This window comes from Camelina sativa, chromosome 18 (assembly GCF_030686135.1).
Source record: "Camelina sativa cultivar CO46 ecotype springtype chromosome 18, ASM3068613v1".
Lineage (NCBI taxonomy): Eukaryota > Viridiplantae > Streptophyta > Magnoliopsida > Brassicales > Brassicaceae > Camelina > Camelina sativa.
In genome coordinates, this window is record NC_141897.1 from 664,120 (window position 1) to 680,844 (window position 16,725).

At 35.8% G+C, this 16,725-nt stretch overlaps 2 protein-coding genes and 1 pseudogene across 5 annotated transcripts; all 3 read right to left on the reverse strand.

Moving 5' to 3' along the window:
• Positions 1-1,009: 1,009 nt before the first annotated feature.
• Positions 1,010-5,698, reverse strand: LOC104760173 (YDG domain-containing protein At5g47160 pseudogene; annotated as a pseudogene). 3 transcript variants are annotated; one of them, XR_015588606.1, is made up of 2 exons: positions 5,610-5,698; positions 1,010-2,626 (listed from the first exon to the last, which is right to left on the reverse strand). The product of XR_015588606.1 is annotated as a YDG domain-containing protein At5g47160 pseudogene, transcript variant X2 (transcript). The 3 variants fall into 3 exon arrangements; XR_015588607.1 differs by having other exon boundaries at positions 5,666-5,692; XR_015588605.1 differs by lacking the exon at positions 5,610-5,698 and adding an exon at positions 3,317-3,451.
• A 2,433-nt stretch (positions 5,699-8,131) lies between these two features.
• Positions 8,132-9,995, reverse strand: LOC104760174 (YDG domain-containing protein At5g47150-like). Its single transcript, XM_010483055.3, has 3 exons — positions 9,826-9,995; positions 9,504-9,603; positions 8,132-9,141 (listed from the first exon to the last, which is right to left on the reverse strand). The coding sequence occupies exons 2-3, from the start codon at positions 9,530-9,532 to the stop codon at positions 8,250-8,252; spliced, it is 921 nt and encodes a 306-aa protein (XP_010481357.1). The 5' UTR covers positions 9,533-9,603; positions 9,826-9,995; the 3' UTR covers positions 8,132-8,249.
• A 3,301-nt stretch (positions 9,996-13,296) lies between these two features.
• On the reverse strand, positions 13,297-15,765 carry LOC147921300 (uncharacterized). Its single transcript, XM_087499701.1, has one exon. The coding sequence runs from the start codon at positions 15,763-15,765 to the stop codon at positions 13,297-13,299; it is 2,469 nt and encodes an 822-aa protein (XP_087355827.1).
• Between the last annotated feature and the right edge of the window lie 960 nt (positions 15,766-16,725).

Genomic DNA, 16,725 nt, shown 5'->3' on the forward strand with positions numbered 1-16,725 from the left:
TTAATCAAGAAAGATCCAAAGAACATTGATGAAGTTTTTAGTCAGTTTAATATATTTAAGCTTAGAAATTTCAAGAAAATGACATGAGAATCACAAAAATCAAATCGTATAAAAGTGTATAGATACGGCACAAGTGTGAACGAACTGTAACAATAACACAAGGGGTAAATACGAAAGGTTACGGAGAGTTACAAATTTTGAAATTCGAACCGTTGGTGCGAGTTAAATCATGGGAGATTGTAAAAAAAAAAAAAAAAAAGACAACAACCTAGGTTAGATCTTCAACATACTGCAAAAGTCCATATCAATTCCCTAATTAAGATCCAGGTTTTCGATGAAAAAATTCAACTACAAAACAAGAAATTCCAAGAACAAAGAGTATACTTGAGTTTCAGAAAAATCGAAAACATGCCTAGCTCAGTTTTAGAAACCAAATAAAAAAGTAGCGAAATATTTGTTTTTATGCACAAAAAAACGAACAGAAATGTATGAAAACTAGCAAATACAGTGTATTGAACTTGTTAGATTATATATATTAGAGTAAGAAACCCCACTAATATTGGTTTAAACTTGTTTAAGAAGGCTTGGTAGATACCCTAATTAACAAAATCATTACTTATTAAGTTGCAAATTTTAAAAATTATTTACTAAACGTATTTCTTGGAAATTTAAAGTTTGTTTACTTTAAACGAATTATTAAATCTATTTTATATTTTCACTTGGCCAATTTTCACATATACAGTACATCCTTACTCACTGAAGATAAGTGTTACCTTTCCTCCTTAAATTAATTGTGTGTGTGTGTGTTGGTTTACGGAGCTTCAGTTCAGTTTCGATAATTCTGTGTGGTATTGGTGTGTGTTGGTTTAGGGAGCTTCATTTCAGGTTAATTGTGTGTGGTGTTGGTTTACGGAGCTTCATTTCAGTTTCTTGTGTTTTCGTTTTTTGGCGGCTTTGTTGTATCAGTTAAAGTTCTATGTACCGTCAATATAATTATGAAATTCAGAAACAGAGAACTATCATTCATTATGTAAAACATCAGAAGCATCACTGTATTTGTACAATACAAGATCCTGAACCTACTGCAAAAAGAAAGAAAAGAAAATTCCCAAACCACACTACGGTCTGATATTACAGGTCCCTGACCTCCTACGACATAAGTAATCTTCACACTAATCGTTTGAAAAAGTCACAAGAAGGTTGACCAGCTATTCTACTAAGCTTAAACTTGTACATGATGTTGCCGTGAGGTCCTTTCTCTGTCCAGTACTTGTCAACCATGTATAGACCATCATACACAAAATCCTTTCCTCTATGGTCCGATCTCTCTTTGCCACGTATCACTCGCACTTGAGTCTTTCTCTCCATGCTATTAGCTAAAGCCAAGTTTCCCGCAACAAGCTTCTGATCTTTGATTACTTTAACACCCTTGTGACCTCCTTCACCACAGTAAAACATCACATCAGAACCACAACTATCGGTGTAACCACTACCTTCCGATGAGACTATGCTCGTAGCTAGTTTCATGTTCCCTTCCTCCATGTAATCAATCCCACCCCTCATGTTAAAGTGAAGACCTATTATGTTGAGCTCTGCCTTGAATTGATACTCATCTCCAACCTCGATTCCAGGGACTGGTCCAATCATTTTTTTCTCGTTCAGTTGCATCCCCCTTTCCATGAGAACCTTCCGAGTCCTGAGATGTGCCCTACTCGCTGCAGTCTTCGATTCACCTCGTCGTGGTACCTTGTCACGATCAAACTCATCATGCACAAGTTTGAAAATACGCAACACCTTGAGAACTTTCTCGCGTGGGCTAAGATCTTTGGTAATCCGGTTTTGTTGTATAGCCCGGGGGATGAATCCAAGTTTATTTGACCGTCTTTCATCTCTGTGTTGAGTTGGTTTATGAGCATTGGTCATTGGTCTTAACACAGCTGCATTACTCAAATTCTTCTTAGCCAGTGGTGAGTGTCTATGTTTCTGCACAGCATTGGCTCTTAATCTTGAAGCAGTTGCATTACTCAACGTCTTATTCACTGGTGAGTGTCTACCTTTGGATAACTTCTGAAAGTTAACATGGGAAGCCATTAGCCTAATACCTTCCTCTTCGCTTAGAGGTTTCACTTTACTTTGAGAAAGTAAAGGAACCTTCCTCTTAGCTGGAGGAAATTTCCCATTGCCAACATTACCATTGAAGCCAGCCTTCTTCATAATCGAATCAAACGATTCGACTTCCTTAGGCCTATGGTAATCGTGACGAGCAACACCGCCAACACATTTGCTATCTTCATAACCATTCTTCAGATCCTCTTTTGTCTCACTTTCGACAGCAACATCATGACTTGCCATCTCACTCGTCTCATTCTTAACAGTAAAGTGTGGAAAATCTCTAACAGCAGAGACCTTTTGTCGCTTAAAAGAAGGGGAGGTCCTGTGATGAGCAACACATTTGGTATCGTCTCCATATCCATCGAAATCCTCCTCTTTGGTCTCACGTATGAGTGCGACATGAGCACCACCAAACTCATCTTTAGCAGTGAAAGGAGGAAAATCTCTAACAGCAGCGACCTTTTGTCGCTTTAAAGCAGGGGAGGTCCTTTGCATCATCATCATCATCATCGTCCTACAATATGTGCACAAAATCAACTGTTTTTGGTAAACAACTAAAGCACTATGTGATTCCACAAACTCTAAAGACACCTTAAATAGAAACAACCAAAGAAGAACCATCAAAATCTTTCTCCCACACATAAGGATTTCAAGAGAAAGATGAAGTTTTTAACTCGGAATCAAGCATAAAATTCCAAGAAAACGACATGGGTAACAACAAGAATCGTATATTCTAAAGTAGAATATACAAAGAGGCAAGTAGTGTGAACACAATAAGTATTGTGTGATCTCTAACAACAAGACAAAGGGTAAATACGAAGATGACGGAAAGTGAAACTTTTTTGAAATTCGAACCGATATCAAGTGTAAAAATCATCAAAACTGTAAAAAAATTACGAACCTTGATCTTTATAAAACTCGATTTTTTCCAGCCCTAATCACAAACCCTAAGTTCGATTAAATTTACACCTAAGAAAACAAACATTGAAGAAAATGGCAGAACAAGGAACGCCTAAAGGGTTCGAAAACTTGCATCGAATTTTACAGGAAAAAAAAAAAAAAAAAAAAAAAAATGTGAAATTGAAACCAAAGACCACCATGCGAGTAGAAGAAACAAGGTTTAAGAACAAATAAAGCAAAATTATAGAGCGTCAAACACAATTAGGACAGAAAAAAGCAAGAAAACAAGAAAGATTCACCGAACCAGAGAATCTCGCGATGAAGACGACGAAGACGAGTAACAACAACTGATTCTGGATTCTTCTAGATGATAATCTCTGAGTCTCGGAAAATGAGAGAGACGAAGTGACTAAACAGTAGTACTTAAGAGAGGCGGTTTCAACTAATCATGTGTTTTGGATTTTAAATCTCTTTTTTTTTCTTTTTAACGGAGCCACTAAAGTCACTCACTAACAAGTAACAACGTCATTAGTTTTCAGTTATAAGTTTTAAAGCGAATTATAAGCAACTAATTACTCGTCATGATTAGAAATTTTTTAATGTTTACGTTATATACCAAACTAGATTATCACCCGCAGTACACCACGGGAAAGTTTTTTTTTGTTTTTTGTCAACATATTATTTTAATACTAATTTTGTTAATGTAATATTTTATTAATTTTTGTGATTTAGTATACAATTCGTGGTATTAATATTCATAAGTTTTAAATTTTTTATTAAGTTTAGATTTATCAGTTATAAATTATAAACTTCTTAAAATTCTATAATTTACTATATATGTAGATTGAACACACACTTTTTATATTAATTAAGTAATATATGTTCGTTTAAAAAAATTCAAATCACAATATATGCAGGAAAAATATACATTTTTATTAACTTTATGCGTTATATGACGATTTACTATATTTAAATTTTAAAATAAAAAAAAAGATGATGGGAGAATAATTTTTTAATATAGAATAAATATTCTAAATATCTATATTAATTATAGAATATTATATATATGAATATTTAAAATATTTTAATTTTGTTTGGTTATAAGGATAATAGAGATAATTAATTAACCTTGTTTGGATATGAATATAAGCATTAAATGGTATTAAATGTAAAAATTTTCTAAAAAATATTTTTGAGCAAAAACTGCTGCAAAAATACTAGTATAGATGAGTGGTGGTGTTTTAAGTTCTCTCTACAGCATTTAATTTTTGTTTCTCATCTACTTTATTACTAGTATTGGTTACAAAAACTCATAACTCTATGGAATTTCAAATTTTCTTTTACTATATATTTTTGTTCTACTTAAACTATTAAATGTTTTTGTACTATAATAAAATAGAATAATGGAGACCAGAAAATGGAATATTGGAATAAAGAAAAGAGACATTTACAAAAATAACATTTTTAAATATATATTTTTGCAAAAATACTCTTTCTTATTGCTTGTTTTATATACAAAATGACTAAATTATATATCCTAAACTCGTTCTTAATTTATTCATTAACCTAAGGTGCTCATTTATACATGATGAGATTTCTTTATGTGATAGAACCATATCACATGTCAATATTCTAAGAATATTCTAATATATCCTAATACCCTCACGCAAGTTGGTGATCTAGAATTCTGAATACCAACTTTGACAATAAATTTTCAAACATAAAAAAAAAATAAGTTTATTATGTGTAGAAGATAAAAAAGCGGCAGCTTGTTAAGCAGCCGCAAAGTAGAAGATGTATAGTGGCGGCTTGTGGCTTTAATGGAAAACAACGACAACAACGGCTTGTAGAAATGGTGGTAGATAGATGTGTGGCGGCTTGTGAAGCGGCAGCAAAGTAGAAGTAAAGTGGCGGCTAGGTTTAATAAAAAACTAGTAGAATCTTTAGAAAATAGTATAATAAGATAGCGGAAGCGACACCATGCTGCTTAGAAGCCTCAAGCAAAAGAATTAAACATGCAATACTTATCTCCTAAGTTGGGCCGCTAACAAATACATGATCCCCCAAGAGAATGCCCTATACTCCTAGATACAAAGTCTAAAAGAGATCCACATTCCTTGATGTACCGTTCGGTCGAACATGACCCGCTCCAAACCTTCATATGCCATAATGTTACGGAGTTACACGAAACGCATAGCAGACGGGTGGGATCCTCATGATTCGCATAATGCTAGATATCTAAACAATAGTAACTAACATGCAAACAAGCAATAATATAGTAATCAAATAGCATAATGGCAATGCGACTATTGTGATACTATATCAAACAATCACACAAGCAGACCATCATTACGGTTATACTATAGTAATCGTCCAGCATTACGGTTATACTATTGTGATGCTATATCAAACAATCACACAAGCAAACCATAATGCAAGCAATCACACAATGCAAGCAAACAACCCAAGGATAATACCCTCTATTATTCTAAGTCTAAAATCCTAACCTCACTCTAACCTAATTAATAAATAATTAACTAACTAATTACATAAATAAAAACATATCGCGTGCTACCCCATGCACCTCGCAAACTTACCTTAGCCTTGCGACTAAGACTCCTAGACTCTCGCTCACGTACCTTCGGACACTTACCTACTCGGAACGGTTTTGGTTTGCTTTTGGTGTGAAGAGAAACAAATGAAGCTAGGGGTTATATAGGGGTGGTAGGTCGGTGGTGGAAGCATGAGGTGGCAGATAGGCATCACCGAAGCGCGAAATATGAGCGGACACTAATCTCCCTCTGAGAGGCGACAGATGGTGGATGGGCTTGGCCGAGCTTATCCACAATCATATTCCAATGCTTTTGAGTTTATCCATTTGTTCTCCATTATCCTTATCCATTCGGTGATGCAGCTGCTTTCCTAGCAGCTAACGTACGCGGACGGTATGGTATGCTGGCTATCGCGTCCGGCCATCGGCCAGAAACTTCACCACCGTACCAAAATCCGATCTCTCTATTCGTCTTTAATTTTTCTTCGACCAAAACCTTTATATTCGTCAAAGAATACTCTTGATCAGCCCCAAAAAGTAATTCCCCTTTGTGTTGATCGAATTTCCTTTGATAGACAGTCTTTTGGCCATCTCGCGAAAAGTTTAAGCCCCGGGAAGGGGTATTACACGGTTAACTAGAGTAGAACTATGCCTGGGCAAAAAAACCGGATCCAAAAACCTGAACCACAACCGACTCGAAAATATAGACCCGATCCAAACCCGGAACCGGTAGAATATTCTATTAGGTCCTAATCTCCTAGCCCGAAGAACCAAAACTGAGAACCGAATGTGTACCCTACATACCGGCATAAAATATATAGAAAATACTAGTTATAATTTTTTTTATATAAAATAGTTATTCAAAGTTACAACTTAAAATTCAAAAATATTAGTTTTTCCTAGATCAAAATAATCAAAATACTCAAAATAACCAAAATTATATTGAAATGTTTAGCTATATTTTAAAAAAAAATAACCAATTTTTTTTAAAAAAATATTTTAATATTTAACATTAAAATTTTTGGGTAAAAAAGTAAAAGTCAGGTAATTGGATTAAATTTCAAGTAATCTTGTACAAAATACTTGATCCCATGAAAATCAATAACTTCATGGGATCACCCAAACCTAGTAAGACTCAAACCGATCCGAATCCAGTAAGACCGAAACTGATATTTAATTTTCGGTTTACCATATTGGATCCTAAACTCCTCTATCCATAAAACCCAAACCCCAGAACCCGATTGGTTCCTACCCGAATCTGACCCGAGTACCCGAATGCCCACGGCTAAGTAGAACTGAACTTTTAACTATCATGATCCAAATCCATATCCATTTGGATCCCAAATATAATTATCTGGATCTATGGTCAGATATTTGATCCTTTATAATGTTTTGATCAAAATTTTAATACAAATCTCAATCTAATTTTGTAAAACTATTAACATAATATAGGTTTAATATAACGAAAAGATCTAAATATTTGGTACAAGTCTAAGAGGTTAATGATGCAAAGCCTAGCGAAAGTTCTAGAATATTGCAAACAAAACCGTTTGTCTTGGATCCGAATGTTAAAGGGAGAGCTGCATCGTTGAATTGTTGTTTGCAGGAAGTGTTCACTATAATCGCATATGTTGCATGGAATTGAATATCGTTTAGATCAAATATATGTTATGTTATAAACGTTAAAAAAAAAAAAAAAAAAAATCTCTTCGGATCCAAGAATGTCCAAATTTTCAGAACGAATCAAAACATATTCCGAATCGGACCTCCGATCCGGAATAATAACTTTCACCCCTATAGTTTTAACCATTTAAACACACTACCCTATCACAGAGGTCGATAAACCGACTGTGTTTTGGTATTGAGATGAGAATGAAAAAACAAAAGCAACTTACCCGACTCGTTAGAAGAAAATATCTATCAACCTGTTACGATTGATTTAGCTCCAAAGATACAACAACCTCCTGTTAAAAAGAAGCAACTAAGCAACTCTAACCGTACGTATATATCTCAAACCTTTTGAGGATTAAACTCCAGCCAAACTAAATTTGATATCGTAAAGAAGAACACGAGATTTCGAATTCTCTGTGCTCAATTTACTGCTTTCTCAATATTTTGTGAGGTGAATGATTTATAGAGTTCATGCAAAACCTCTTTTTATAGTGGGGAAAACAAATCTCGATATATAACACTAAATATTCGTAGTTATTATCAATTTACCTTTTCCTAGGCTTTTCCCTTTTCTTTTTGTAAAGGATATTGTTTTTCCATTAACTAAAGAAACTATTTTACATATTTAACTCGAATAAAGTATATAATTTATTCTCCAGGCAAATCATGCTTTTGTATTCATATTTGGAAGTTTACTCAATCGATAAGGAAATTATTATATATATATATATATATATATATATTTTTTAGTTCCATTTATTTATATGGTATATATCAGCATATATATATATATATATATATATGGGGAAAGGAATGTATCATGTATGTATGACTTTTTCTTGTAATTAAGTAAAAAACTTCCAAAACGGGTATAAGTTGTCTGTTAAGAAAAGTAAATTTCCATTTTGCCAACTCCTTTTCTTCAATATTATTTCATTTGATCTGACGATACAAATATATCAAGTCAAGTCTAAATCAAGTTGATTATCAAAAAAAAAAAAAAAAAAAGTCTAAATCAAGTCAATGGAGGTTGACCAGGAATCCTACAAAGCTTGAACTTATAGACAAGCTTACCTCTAGCCTCTCTCTCTTCGCGATACTGTTCAACCAAATACAAACCATCGTACACGTATCGCTTCCCTTTACGATCCCACCTCTCTTCTCCACGGATCACTCTAACTTCAGTTTGATGCCTCATACTGTTAGCCAACGCCAAGTTCCCTTTGATCAGTTTCTGATCTTCAGTCTTCTTTTCCTTGCTCATTACGTTACCTCCTTCACCTGTGTAAAACATCACACCAGAGTTGAACGTATCCTTGTAGCCGTACCCTTCTGATGCTACGATGCTTGTGGCGAGCCTAAGATCTCCTCTTTTCAAATAGTCGATCCCATGCATGGTCTTGGAGTGAAGCCCGACGACACGGAGTTCGGTTTTGTACTGAAACTCATCCCCCCCGTTGATTCCTGGAACCGATCCGATCCTCTTTTCACTGTTCACTTGCTTCCCCATATTCTCCAAGACATTGAGCGTCTTGATGTCGATCCTGCTTGTTGCATCCAACTGATCACCACCGCTCCTCGCCTTTTTGTGTTGATCCAACTCTTTGAATACTTTTCTGAAGAGGCTCAATACCTCAAGCACTCTCTCACGAGGAGTAGGATCAGAATCATCAGATGATCTTCTAGTCTCCATCTCTCGTCTGTGAGATGAACTAGAAGCTGCAACATGATGACCAGCTTGTTGTTGTTTTGATTTGACACAAGTTGGAGCTGCAACCCTCGGATGATTGTCAAAAACATCATCATCATCATCAATCTTGCAGGGATCAATGTGAGTTCCACAGCCGGATGGGAAATCTCTAATGGCGAAGACAACAGATCGCTTCTGAAAACTACTAGACATATTCCTGTAGAAAACAAAACAATCACAAAGTGCAAATCATCACACAAAAATAAAAAATTTGGAGATTTGGAGTAATCAAATCATCATACAGATCTACGATCTCCTAAGAAGTCTAAAACTATATATCAAGCACACAACCATAAAACGAAATGCGTAAACTTTTCCTAGATTTCAAGTTTTTCATACAAAAGTTAAAAACTTTATAACACAGAGATTGAATCCAAGACTCGATTTTGACGGATCTATCAAACAGAGATGGTATCATACAGAGAAGTGTAGTCACTGAGTTAGATATTACCAAACGATCTTCATGTGTGGTCAAGAGATCAGTATTGAGAGTGTTGAAGAAAAGAAAAAAACACTAACCTCGCTGGTGATGATCTCTCTCTCTCCATGAGCTTCAAGATGCGATTTTCAGAAACCCCCAAAGACGAAACCCAAAAACCCAAAAGATGAGATTTTTCACCTGAAATCAAAATTACCATAAGATTGTTCTCAGAAACCCAAAAGATGAGATTTTTCACCTAAAATCAAAGCAAAATCAGAGCATGGAGTTTCCAAAAGCGCATAAAGATTTCATTTTTTCTCAGGGAACAAACAAAAACGTTTGGTTGAAATCGAGAGCGACGAACTCAGACCGAAACAACAACCCACCAGAGAGAGATAGAGAGAGAAGGAAATGTTGTACCTCGTCTCAGGTTTCCGACGAATCGAGCAGTGTAGTTAGTTACTACACCTCATCATCTCATCTCTTCTCTCCGGCTCCGGCGAAACGAAGATTTTAGAGAAAGACTTCTTTTTTTCTTTGTGTTGAGTTTTATTTGACTAAGAGAGTTTTCAGTTTTTATATAGAAATGGAAATGTTTGAATACAGAGTTTATCTCTTATTATGGTTATAGATGGGCCAATGCCATTAATTTCATGGGATCATTTTTAGACAATAATCCAAAACTTATTAATGTGAGTTTTTTTTTTCTCTAAAGTTATGAAAACTTTTTAATTAGTAAAATATATATATATAATGCATGCCAATAGTAATACACTGCTGCTGCTTTTTTTTCGAGCAAAAATGAATTATATTAAATGAATGATAATAATCGTTATACAACTGATCTGAAAGCCAAGTGGCGAGAAACATGCTGAATAGAAAACACTTAAATTACAACCATATTTTGCTAAACAGTGAGCAGAGTTGTTGCAATCCCTAGGAGCAAAAACAAATTTTATATTCCTGAATTTGGATGACCAAATTTTTATGTCTTGAATTATATTGTCTATCGATATATCAACAATTTGATCATTTAGAGCTTTGGTTAGTATCTCATTATCGCCTTCAAACATAACATTAGTTAATCCCCTGATCCAGCTTTGTTGTATTGCTGCTAGTAGACCCTTTGCTTCTGCTTGTAAAGGTGACGTTGCATAGCCTAGGACTGAAGCCCCCCATCCTTGAGAGACGCAATTATGATCGCGTATGATCCATCCACATTTTGTTTGATTTGTGTTATGGTCAAAAGTTGCGTCGTAATTGCATTTTATGAAAGGCTCTGCAGGCTTAGACCATGTTGTTCTTCTCTGCATATGTTCGTGAATAGGTCTGTGATGATTGTTGTTGTGAACATAATTCCATTCTCGTAGGTTTGACTGAGCACGGAGGAGAATATTATTTGGGTTATCCTCTTTTCCTTCAAATATAAATGAATTTCGGCTTTTCCAAATGTGCCATAATAACCAAAAAGGAAGCAGAGGCATATTAATTGAACTTCTGTTAGCATAATAGTGATTGAAAATAGCTTCAATGAATCCTTCCGCATTCGAATAAGTATTGTATAGCAGAGAAAGTGGAACGTCTGAAATTTGCCAAATTGATTCAGCATATGGACAAAGGAATAGGATATGTTCTATGGTTTCATCTTCTTGAAAACAACGGGGGCAGATTGGATCAAGGTTCATTCCTCGGGATCCTAGTAGTGTAAGTGTAGGTAAAGACTTTGATAGTACACGCCAGAGGAAGTGTTTTAATTTTGGCAGAATATTCAGCTTCCATATCTTTCTCTTTAAGTCAGGTGATCCATGGGGGTTAGGTGGAAGATTGTTTGGTTGATCAGGATTGTGCATTGTTAGCCAGTATCCTGAACGGACTGTGTATTCACCATTTTTGTTATAATGCCAAATGATTCTGTCTTGGAGGTTTGATTGCGGGAGGTATGTCTTGTATAAGTGATCTTGGTCGATCTGTGCTATGTGCTCTGTAATCTTGTCAGTATCCCATTGTCGAAGTTCGCCATGAGTAGAGATAAGGTCGGAGATATGTAGAATGGTATTTGAATTGGAACAGAAAATTGGTTTTGGTGGATGTGAATCTGTAAAGTTATCTTTGTTCACACGGATATTTTTACCATTGCCCACAATATACCTATGTCCTAGTTTTATCAACTTTAGCCCTTCGAGTATCGATGCCCATCCATACGATTGGTTAGCTCTCTGTTTTGCATCCAGAATACAATCGTATTTATAGTATCTGCTTTTGAAAATTCGCGCAAACAGAGAGTTTGGATGTTGGATGAGACGCCAAGCTTGTTTTGCAAGCAAAGCGTCATTGAAGTTGGCTAAGTCTTTAAATCCCAAACCACCTTCTGATTTTGGATGTTTTAGACGTTTCCAAGCTATCCATGGAATTCCTCGTTCGTGGTTACTCTTTTCCCACCAGAATTTTTGAAGTATGGTTTCAATTTCTGTTAGTACCCCTACTGGTAGTTTAAAACATGACATTGAGTATACATGTATTGCTAAAGCCACAGATTTGACAAGTATCTCTTTACCAGCCGGTGATAAATGTCTTCCTCTCCAAGATGATGTTCTGTTTTTAACTCGTTCGATGAGATATTGGAACATCTCGCTCTTCTTGTTGTCAAATTGTTCTGGTAATCTGAGGTATTTACCTCCTCCCCCATGGTTTGGTATTTCCAAGATGTTCCTTAACCGGTTTTGTAGCTGTCCAGGAACTCTTGAGCCGAAAGTTATCAAGGATTTAGATGTGTTAATCTTTTGGCCAGAGTAATACTCATAGACTTGGAAAGCTTCTTTGATTGCTTTGCAGTTTCGGGAGTTTGCTTAGCAAAAGTATAAGGAATCATCAGCAAACTGTAAATGTGTAATGGGGGGTACACCATTTCCTATCCTTACGCCTCTAATATCACCATCCGCTACCCTTGTTTTGACTAAATGGCTCATTATATCCGCACAAAGAATGAAAAGGTATGGTGATAAAGGATCGCCTTGTCTTATACCACGCTCAGGGACAACCACACCATGCGGAGCTCCATTGATTAAAATAGAGTAGCTTACAGAGCGGACAGATGCCATAATCCACTGAATCCATTTTGCTGAGAAACCAAATAGTTTCATTGTTGTCTCCAAGAATTACCATTCAACTCTGTCATAAGCTTTTGTGACATCTGTTTTGATGGCCATGTAATATTTAGACACTCTCTTTCGTGATTTCAGAGAGTGCATGACCTCATGAGCTATCATGACATTGTCTGTTACTAATTGACCTGATATGAAAGCAGCTTGAGTATCAGAAACAATGTTGTCAAGGTGTTTTTTCAGTCTATTTACTAGACATTTAGAGATTATCTTGTATAATACATTACACAATGCAATAGGCCTATATTCTGCAAAAGTTTCTGCTTGTGTTGTTTTTGGTATTAGACAGATATTGGTGTGATTGATGCCCGACTTCATGTATGATGTGTCGAAAAAATCATGAACCTCTTTGATCACATCACGTCCTATAATGTCCCAATATTGTTTGTAAAATCTTGCAGTGAGACCGTCTGGTCCAGGGGCTCTATCATCGCCAATGTGTGATACTGCATCATAGATTTCTGTGTCAGTGAACTCTCTTATTAAGTCCTCATTAATGGTTGTAGTGACTGTTGCAGGGAAGTCTCCAAAGTTTATTGGGGATACAAGGATTCGACTGGAGGTATAGGTTTTTGTAAAATATTTTTGTGCTTGGTCTCCAATACTTTTTACATCCGTGTATACTCTTTGGTCTTCATCTTTGATAGAAGATATGTAGTTCCTTGCATATCTATTTTTTGTGGAGGCGTGGAAAAAGCCTGTGTTCTGATCCCCATAGTGCATCCATTTGTTAATACTCCTCATCTTTGTAAGCTTTGCTCAATTCGTCATGTAATCTCGGTATATGTCTCCTCATAAATCTATTTGTGCTTTCCATCGCTCTGTTTAGCTCTTTCTCGTAATAAACAATCCTTTTTGCCGAGTTGAGATTTGCAGCATGTTTTTGTTTTGCCATCATGCGTCGACACATAGTAATTTGATCACAAATAGAGTAAAAAGAATTTTGTTTGCACCAATTCCATCCTCGATCAACCGTTTGAGAGAAATTTTCAATCTCTATAAGCCTTTTGTCGAAACGAAAAGGTTTTGCTATGGTTTGTTGTTGTGTTTGAATTGTTGTAAGAATTGGTTTGTGATCAGAACCACCAAACTCCATGAATTCAGACTCTGCATTTGGAAACATTGATGTCCATTCTGAGTTGACCATAACTCTGTCCAGGCAGCACTTGATAGTGTAGTTGCGACGTTCTCCAACCCAAGAGAATCTATCTCCAGTTGATTGTAAGTCAGACAGATCACAAGTTTCAATCATATGGTTAAATCTTTGAAATGTCCATGGTTCTCTCGGAGGTCCTCCAACTTTCTCAAGGTTACTAGTGATTTCATTGAAATCCCCTGCAATCATCCATGGACCAGAACGAGTAGATCCTATTTGTTCTAAGTAATCCCAAAATAGATAACGTTTATTTTGAATAGGATTACCGTAAACACCAGAAAAATAGAAGTCTTTATTATTATAGTGGATGGATACATCAATGATGCGTTCATCATGATACAGGGGAGATAGTATTACATCATTGGACCATAGCATTGCTAAACCTCCACTCCTACCTTGAGGGGGTTCAGTGATAGAGTTATAATATCCTAATTCAGAAGCAAACTTACATACTTTATCACAAGAGTTTAGAGTTTCACACAAGAAAATTACATTAGGTTTTAAAATATGACATAAACGTTTTAATCTGTTTTGAGTCAGCGGTGAACAGACACCCTGACAGTTCCAGGAGACGACTCTCATGGAGGCATTGGGGAACCCCCCCGCGGCTCCGTAGAGATTGTTACTACTGCATGAGGCCTCAGACTCAGCCGTGATCCGTTTCTTGATCTGACTCAGGACCATCAGATCATTATTCTCCTCACAGTGTCGACAGTAGGATTCCAGTTCAGTCTTCTTCCGCTTGTTACCAATGGGAGACATGGAAACCTGTTGAGGCATAAGATGTGGACTTACCATAGCCTGTTGTTGTTTGCCTTTCTTGACTTTTTCCAGTAGATAGCGGAGTCGTTCTGCAGTGAGTTCAGAGTCTTCAAACACACTTGGAGAGGAGGAATCATCAGATTCAGTGATGATGAATTCCTTGTCGTGTTGGACCATCTGTAGACCAGGAATATATCCTTCAGTGACATTGGTGTTGATAGGATTTGATGCAGCGTCAAAACTCTCAGGGAACTGGTCCGGGTGTGTTAGATACTCATCATCATCATTTCCATCCCCATCATCATTGTCATTTGGTGGTTCATCATTGGGAGGGTTATCATTTGGTGGGTCATCAAATGATAGTGGGCATTCCTTTGCATCATGTGTAATCGAGCCACACTTATGGCAGAAGTTTTTGAGTCGTTCATAGTGGAACTTTAGGATTGTGTTTTCTCCCCCAGCAAATTGAAAATTTCTCTGGAAACGAAGCGGAAGATCGCTATTCCAATTGATACAAATCCTCACAAATTCCACCATGTTAGCATTCTCATTGAAGTCGACATTCTCAATCGGACCTAACTTTGTTCCGATGTAGTTAACCATGGCAGAAGTCAGATATTGGACCGGAATTCCACGCACCTGGATCCAAAAAGAGATGAACTTCATTGCCTCATCAGTAATATTAGGATACCACCGATGAACCGTCACCATCCATTCATTGAAAGCCCACGGTCCGCGTCGTAGTACAAGATTGAGACTTTCCTCTGTTTTGAAGAAAAACAGAACTTTCCCATTATCAAGAACCCGACCACGGCATGAATCAGCAAAGCCCCAAATCTTTGGCATTTGATTCACAATCGCCCTCAGATTTTGCTTCTTTGGATTCAGAACGGTGACAATCAGGGAAAAGCGGTTAATGTTTGCTGCATGACCACATAATTCCGGTGGAAGCGGAATAGGGGCATCGTTGATTCCCAAGTCAAGATTTTGGAGATTTTTACGAATGTTATCACTCATCTTTCGATTGTCAAAGACAAAGCAAGGCTGTGTAAGAATCCGAACGAGTGAAGTCGGATTTATATAGATTGTTCGCCATGGCGGTTTTTCCCAGCGGTTATCAAACGATAAAACCGAAAGAGAGTAATTGTTAACAGAAAAATTGTAACAGAGAAAAACCGTCAGAGCAACAACAGAAACTGTAATTGACTGTCGGAAAGAGACTCCAAATCGGAGAAAGAGGGGTGCGATGAAGAAATCGTAGATCGCCCCAAAAATCGCCATCAGAGCGAGAAACCGTCATTCTCTCTCAAAACGCTTCCTCATACAACCAATTTTTACACTGCTGCTGCTTTTAATTTATTTGAAGATTAAAAAAAAAAAGGAGTAGTGTATTATCACAAAAGGTATACGTATAGAAAAGAGTGTTCTACTAATATTAGAAGTTGTAAACATCTTACAATTTTTTATTAATAGAATAAAAATTTAAAAAATGCAATAGTATAAATGATGCTTTTACACTTACATTCACAATAAAAGGAAAGGAAAAAAAAAAAAACACAAGCAAATCCTCTTATGTAGTATTATTATGATTTTTTCTATAAAACAAGTCTCCATATAATTTTGAAACCGTAATTAGCCTATCTAAAGATAAATTCTGAACACTTAAGAATGTTTTGATAAGAAAATAAAGTTTAGACTCATAGACGTTTTAGTCATCAACGCAACGCAAGTCTAAAGTTTGTCTTCTCCTTAAGGTTTATTCAACCATTAGTACCGGCGCTACGCCGCGAGTTGTTTTAATATATATATTTTTGTATTTTTTGAACTAATATTTATTTTTATGTTGTTTGGAATCAAATATTATAATGAAAATTTTTTCAAAATACCACATTTTAAGATTTTTTCTCCAAAAAATACAAAATTGTAAGTTTTTCTTTCAAAAATACCACAACGTCTTTTTCCATAAATGCCACAAACACAAAAAAAATGAAATTTTACTATGTAAAATTTATTTTTCTAGGTTTGGTTGACTAATTTAGATTTATGGTATAGTGTTTAGAGTGTAGGATTTAGTGGTTACGATTTAGGGTTTAGTTTTGAATATAAAAGTTTAGTTTAATTTTGTGGTATTTTTGAAAAAAAAACTCATTTTAGTGGTTTTTTGGGAAAATAAAACTAAAAGTGGTAATTTTGGAAAAATCATATTTTAGTTGTATTTATGAGAATTTCCCTATTATAATT

Excerpts from the sequence above, each read along its gene's own strand:
- LOC104760174 (XM_010483055.3), bottom strand. The coding sequence starts at position 9,532 with ATGGAGAGAGAGAGATCATCACCAGCGAG. Across the intron at positions 9,142-9,503 it reads GAGAGATCATCACCAGCGAG|GAATATGTCTAGTAGTTTTC; the intron begins GTTAGTGTTTTT and ends TGTTTTCTACAG.
- LOC147921300 (XM_087499701.1), bottom strand. The coding sequence starts at position 15,765 with ATGGCGATTTTTGGGGCGATCTACGATTTCTTCATCGCACCCCTCTTT.